The sequence below is a fragment of the Colias eurytheme genome, chromosome 17, assembly GCF_061535395.1.
Source record: "Colias eurytheme isolate Ceu_HAF_F1 chromosome 17, ilColEury1 Martin Lab GWU primary, whole genome shotgun sequence".
NCBI classification, from domain to species: domain Eukaryota; kingdom Metazoa; phylum Arthropoda; class Insecta; order Lepidoptera; family Pieridae; genus Colias; species Colias eurytheme.
This window is the reverse complement of record NC_142996.1, coordinates 8,084,448-8,091,012: the sequence shown is the minus strand read 5'-3', so window position 1 is coordinate 8,091,012 and position 6,565 is coordinate 8,084,448. Positions and strand designations below refer to the sequence as shown.

The 6,565-nt window shown below is 34.5% G+C and overlaps 2 protein-coding genes across 2 annotated transcripts; one reads left to right on the top strand and one right to left on the bottom strand.

Moving 5' to 3' along the window:
* Positions 1-656: 656 nt before the first annotated feature.
* Rack1 (Receptor of activated protein kinase C 1) lies at positions 657-3,033 on the top strand. Its single transcript, XM_090111571.1, has 5 exons — positions 657-846; positions 1,137-1,345; positions 1,616-1,822; positions 2,336-2,587; positions 2,778-3,033. The coding sequence occupies exons 1-5, from the start codon at positions 738-740 to the stop codon at positions 2,955-2,957; spliced, it is 957 nt and encodes a 318-aa protein (XP_089967697.1). The 5' UTR covers positions 657-737; the 3' UTR covers positions 2,958-3,033.
* Positions 3,034-4,068: 1,035 nt separating this feature from the next.
* Positions 4,069-5,561, bottom strand: Mvd (mevalonate diphosphate decarboxylase). Its single transcript, XM_090111948.1, has one exon. It carries the CDS (start codon positions 5,448-5,450, stop codon positions 4,296-4,298), a length of 1,155 nt encoding a protein of 384 aa, XP_089968074.1. The 5' UTR covers positions 5,451-5,561; the 3' UTR covers positions 4,069-4,295.
* Positions 5,562-6,565: the final 1,004 nt, after the last annotated feature.

Genomic DNA, 6,565 nt, shown 5'->3' with positions numbered 1-6,565 from the left:
CGTTTGTTACAATGTATCCTAGGTTAAGTCTCAATTTGTAATTTATCTTAAGCAATAAAGCATAAATAAATAAATAAGTTTAGTCTAGAAATTATAATATAAATAATAAATAACTTAAATAAAGTGCTTACTTTCGATTTTAATATGGCTGATGATGCTACTTTTAGTGAAATTACTTGAGATGAATTCATAAGAATCTCCATATTTATTTAATGTGTATTTTACAACTATTTCAGGGTGTTAAAATTATAACTTTAATAATTTACAAATTTCAATTGTATAGTATTATGTCGTAAGTGCGTAGATATAAAAATTAATAAATCGAACTTGATTGATCATAAATTGACACATATAAATTTACAACACAATAATAAACAACATTGAAGTTGTGAACATGAATGTTCAAAACACGTTCAAAATAAAATCAAATCTCAAATTGCATATAATGTTATAAATTATTTTTCCTCCAATGATTCTATTCAAAATACATTTAAATTTAGATGAGATCACATAAATAAGTATTTTAATAGTATTTAATAATAAAATTTTATAAAAATATAATTTTATGTTCAGTATCATTTCTCTTTAATTTTATCTATATTGATAGTTGTCTATGGATTTCATACATTATCTGTTCAGCATAGAGCTGAATTAAAAAATTGAAGTTGTCTTTCTTTTTGCGTACAGCACGAGTTGCGGCTGGTTCTTGAGTGAAATCCTCAACCAGCTGAAGAAAAATGACTGAAACTTTGAAATTAAGAGGCACCCTCTGCGGTCACAATGGATGGGTTACCCAAATTGCTACCAATCCTAAATGCCCTGATATGATTTTGTCATCTTCTCGTGGTAAGTTATATTTTTGAGTTGTTCATAATATTTTATATCCATTTGGATCTCTTAGAAAATATAATTAAAGTAGTTTATTTTATTTATTATACGAGCGCAACTCTTTAAAGAGCATGATTTTAAGTATATTAATATTTAATTGTTTATTTCTTTCTATTATGATGAATAAATCTTTGCCACGCGATTCATGAGCGGCAAGCGGATATGGGGCTGAATAAACTTATCACAATAAAGTACTATTACTTAAGTTTAATTCAAGTATACTAATTTTGACGTAATAACTATTCCAGACAAAACTCTCATTGTATGGAAACTGACAAGGGACGAAACCAACTACGGCATTCCACAAAAGCGTCTCTACGGCCACTCTCACTTCATTTCCGACGTTGTTCTATCAAGTGATGGAAACTACGCCCTCTCCGGTTCTTGGGACAAGACCCTGCGTCTTTGGGATCTTGCTGTCGGCAAAACCACTAGGCGTTTCGAAGACCATACAAAGGTGTGACAGAACTTATAATTTGTTAGGTTAAGTGCCGATGCGCGGCAGAAGATAAGTGTCTTGAGCCTTTGCGAGGCAGAAGAAAGTGTCTTGAGCCTATGCGAGGCAGAAGAAATAAGTGCTTTACCAAGCATTTGTGCCTGTTTGATCGAGAGATGTGAATAGAGTAGCAGGTGTAAGTAATTAGCATATGTTTAAATACATGTTTAGTGATACTGTGTTTCAATGTAGTACCATTACTTGTTTATTAACATGTTTTTCTCCATTTAGGATGTTCTCTCAGTGGCTTTCTCGGTGGACAACCGTCAAATCGTCTCTGGATCCCGCGACAAGACCATCAAGTTGTGGAACACCCTCGCCGAGTGCAAGTATACCATCCAGGATGATGGCCACAGTGACTGGGTGTCCTGCGTCAGATTCTCCCCCAACCATGCCAACCCTATTATTGTGTCTGCTGGGTGGGACCGTACCGTTAAGGTAAGCTAGCTATTACTTACTAGCTTTCCGCCCGCGGCTTTGCCCGCATTTTCAAAGATATACCCGCATAGTTCCTGTTCCCGTGGGATTTCCGGGATAAAACCTATCCTATGTGTTAATCCAAGTTACCCTCTATAAGTATTCTAAATTTCATTGTAAGCGGTTCAGTAGTTTTTACGTGAAAGAATAACAAACATCCATACATCCATACAAACTTTCACATTTATAATATTAATAGGATCACTACATAGTATAAAACAAAGTCGCTTTCTCTGTCCCTATGTATTCTTAAATCTTTAATACTACGCAATGGATTTTGATGCGGTTTTTTTATAATAGATAGTGATTCAAGAGAAAGGTTTTAGTATACTGTAATTTATTATGTTTTAGACAAAGCGGGCGGAACGCTAGTATGATATTTACACGTTTACTACCATTTAAAAGTAATATCAAATTGTATTGTATTTTCGGTAATCTGTACAACTTGACAAGTCTTATTTCTTACCTTTGTAGGTATGGCACTTGACCAACTGCAAGTTGAAGATCAACCACCTCGGTCACTCTGGATACTTGAACACAGTCACGGTCTCCCCTGATGGTTCCCTCTGTGCGTCTGGTGGTAAGGACATGAAGGCCATGCTTTGGGACCTGAACGACGGCAAGCACCTTCACACCCTGGACCATAATGACATCATCACAGCATTGTGTTTCTCACCGAACAGATATTGGCTCTGTGCCGCGTTTGGACCATCCATCAAAATCTGGGTGAGACATATTTTCTTGCGCTCTCCCTTAAATTTTCTTGTGCTCTCCCTTAGAATTATTCAAATTTTCTTGTGCTCTCCCTTAGAATTACTCAAATTTTCTTGTGCTCTCCCTTAGAATTATTCAAAAAGAATTATAAGTTGAAGTGATAAATGTATATTGTCTAAAATTATAATTTTTTCTCTCCTAGGACCTGGAAAGCAAGGAAATGGTTGAAGAACTCAAACCAGAGATCATCAACGAGAACCGCTCCAAATCTGATCCACCCCAGTGTCTGTCCCTTGCCTGGTCTACTGACGGTCAAACCCTTTTCGCTGGTTATACCGACAATATCATCAGAGTCTGGCAGGTTTCAGTCTCTACACGATAATGTGTATAAACTACTGATTTCATTTATTTTTGTCCTCTACATGTAACAAGTATAAAAATAAATGGAATTACCATTTTATCTTCGTTTTAATTGTGATCTCCTTGACGTAAGTTTAGACTTTAGATGTAAGATATTCAAATGAATGTCGTGTATATTTATTTAAATAAAAAGGTTAAGTGATTATATATTCTTTGATTCATATCTCAAAACATCACAGTATGAAAAATACAATAACTCAGCCTATGTACTTTGGGCATTGTAACTATACAACAATTTTTAGTAAAGAAGCTTATGAAATATACAAGGTGGAAATTTTCAATGTGACCAGAGAGTCACTAAACAATTTATCAGTTAAATAAGTAGTATTTACATGTCTGATCTATATTTTATAAAGCTGAAGAGTTTGTTTGTTTGAACACGCTAATCTCGAACTACTGGTCCGATTTGAAAAATTCTGGATTAGGAAGTTTATAATAGGCAATTATCATTAATTTTAATTGTTACACAATTAGCGTGAGACATGCACATTTGGATTTTCCACATTTTGTAGGTATGTAATTAAACTAATGCACTATACATATTGATGTTTGCAAGATTCATAATTATTCACACTACCTATAAACTACTTGAATGTGTACTAGCCACTAGGATTTGCAAATGTTTTCTGTTGTTAAGTAGGTATAATTGAGGTAAAATGAACAACCAAGTTAACAAAGAAAATTATAACAAACTCATAACCTTCAGGCATTTATACCACAGAACAGTAATTTAAAATGCATTAACATTTTAGAAATATATATTATACTAGCTGCGCCCCGCGGTTTCACCCGCGTGGCTCTGTTTCTGTTGGTCTTAGCGTGATGATAATATATAGCCTATAGCCTTCCCCGATGAATGGGCTATCTAACACTGAAAGAATTTTTCAAATCAGATCAGTAGTTCCTGAGATTAGCGCGTTCAAACAAACAAACTCCAGTTTTATGATATTAGTACCTATAGATTATTATTTTAGGATAGGTAATTATTTTATACTACTTTTTATGAGTGAGTCCCTATCAATCAGTACAAATCAAATGGAAAAGAATTCAAGCTTATAAATAAGACAACAATATTGAGTGAAATAAATTTATTCAAAATATAATACTGACTTAACAATAATTACGAAGCACCATTCCCAATAAAAAAGTCATAAATAATTATCATTTACACAATACAAGAGTGCACAATTATTTCCCATCCATTAACTATATAAATTATACCTACATCCATAATAAATATTCCAATAAAAACTTAATAGTTATTATTACTACATAAATTATACACCGTTATCTGTACATTTTACTTTGGTTTTCCATTTTCATTTAATAAGTGATCACTATCATTTAAAATTATTGGACCATCACCCACTTTTGTGTATATTACATATTTTATGAGATCATTAAAAGGTTGAATTTTCGAATTTTTCAAGAATTCTATATTTTCCAATGTTGGGCAAGGCAAACCTTTCACAAAATCTTTGTTTGACGATGATGGGAAGAAATGATTGATCAAAGATAACACTTTTGGCACTTCATCTTCAAGGAGGTATAGGCATGCAGTTGGACCAGCATCAAAGGTGTATGCAACTTTTGGTGAACCACACATTTCATTATAAAAATGAATAATTTGAATGATTTTGTGTGATGTGTCTGTTAAATAAACACATGGTGGATATGCAGAAAGGCAAGTTGCATGAAATTCATTACTGTCTTTCATAGTTAATTCTGCAAAAGTTGTAAAATCTTTTTGCTTTATAGCATCACAAATTTTTTCTACTCGTGAAGGCACTGTAACCTCTACGCGATGTTTCATTAATTCCGATGTTTCAGCTGTTATTTTCATTCCGGTTGATGAACTTATATGCTTTTTAGTATCTGCCACAACAAGAACTAATACTCTCATTTCTGACCAGTGCTGTGAGTCGACAACTTGTTTAGCTACACTATCACTGCCATCAGGTTTCGTACCTGCATGCCAACGCACAAATCCACCATATATACTTCTGCATGCACTTCCGGATCCAAGGCGTGCAAGTTCGCTTAAATCAGCCTTAACTTTGTAAAGTTTTGCCAATGCAGTAACTAGACACGCGTATCCTGCGGCAGAAGATGCCAGACCCGCTGCAGTGGGAAAATTATTCTCAGAACAAATATGAACTTTCCATTGTAGAAAATCTTTCTCTACACTTTGTTGTTCAGTTGCTATACTCCTTATTTTGATTAAACAGTTTTGCAGCCGTTCATTTTTAACTGATTCTTCAACACCGTTAAGCCAAATTCTGTCTTCTACAAAATCAGGTCGTGCACAGACAGAAGTTTTAGCACACATAACTTTCGTATCCAAAGTAGCGCTAACGGAATCATTTAACGGAATTATTAATTTTTCGTTACGTTTTCCCCAATACTTTATAACAGCAATATTAACTGGAGCTTTAACACTTATAATATCGCTCATTATTATTCAAAATTTAATAAAATCGTTTAAAAATTTGTATTGGCGCGTTTGGCAACGAGTAACGACGTCGGAAGATAACGACAACTCAGAGCAAAACTATGATAAAACTGGGCAAATCACGGGCAAATGTCAACTTATAACTGTGTCATGCCGAGGTGTCATGTGTGGTCCACCGATGACTGAAGTCTGATTTCTGAACTGAGTACTGACAACTGACAAGTGACAATTTCTGAATTGAAGTTAAAGTGACATTGACAACCAACTAAAAACGATTTATTTTAGGATACTGTATCGTAATCGGATATTGTACAGTCCGCTATAAAACGTACAATTCTCGTATAAAAGTGTACGAGAATTTTATTATTCCTGAATCTCAGAAACTCTCAGATTAAGAGTAGAAACTGTTACAAATGTCGTAACGGTATGGAGATTTGTCGTACATCTGGCAACCCTGGGTGATGTACGTACGCGCCGCGGCCGCCGGCCGCCCGCCGCAGGATCGAATCGGAATCGGTTCGGAACGCACCGCGTTCGACGTGCAAGCGCACCGAAACAGCAGCTGTACCGACTACCGACTACAATCAAATGCAATTTTGGCAAAAAGTGCAGATAACTTTGCCCGCCTTCAAAAACAGACAAATAATAAATTACTTAAGTCTTGAATAATAATGAAATTTACAGTAGACAATATGCACATGATCTAAGAAAAACATATATGCTAACAAAAAAAAAAACGTTTCCATAGAAATTTTTTGTGAATATTGACATTATTCTAAAAAAATGTTGTGTGGTTTTAAGAAACCACGGTAAAAGTGAAACTTAGGCACAAAATTATCGTATTTGTACGATAATTATCGTACGGTTCCGAATACTGCTTTATACCTACTCGGCAGCCGACCGTCACGCGACATGCGCTACACAGACCAAAAAGTTTGAGACGATGTAATAAAAGTTTCACTTTAAAAAGCGGTCAATGTTGGCGTATTTCACGGTGTATAATATTTCCATGATAACGACCAAAATTTTTAATATAAAATGTAGAAGAAAATAAGGTAGGCTAACAACATAATATATACCTGATACAGTTATCATAATACAATATTTGAATGATGGAA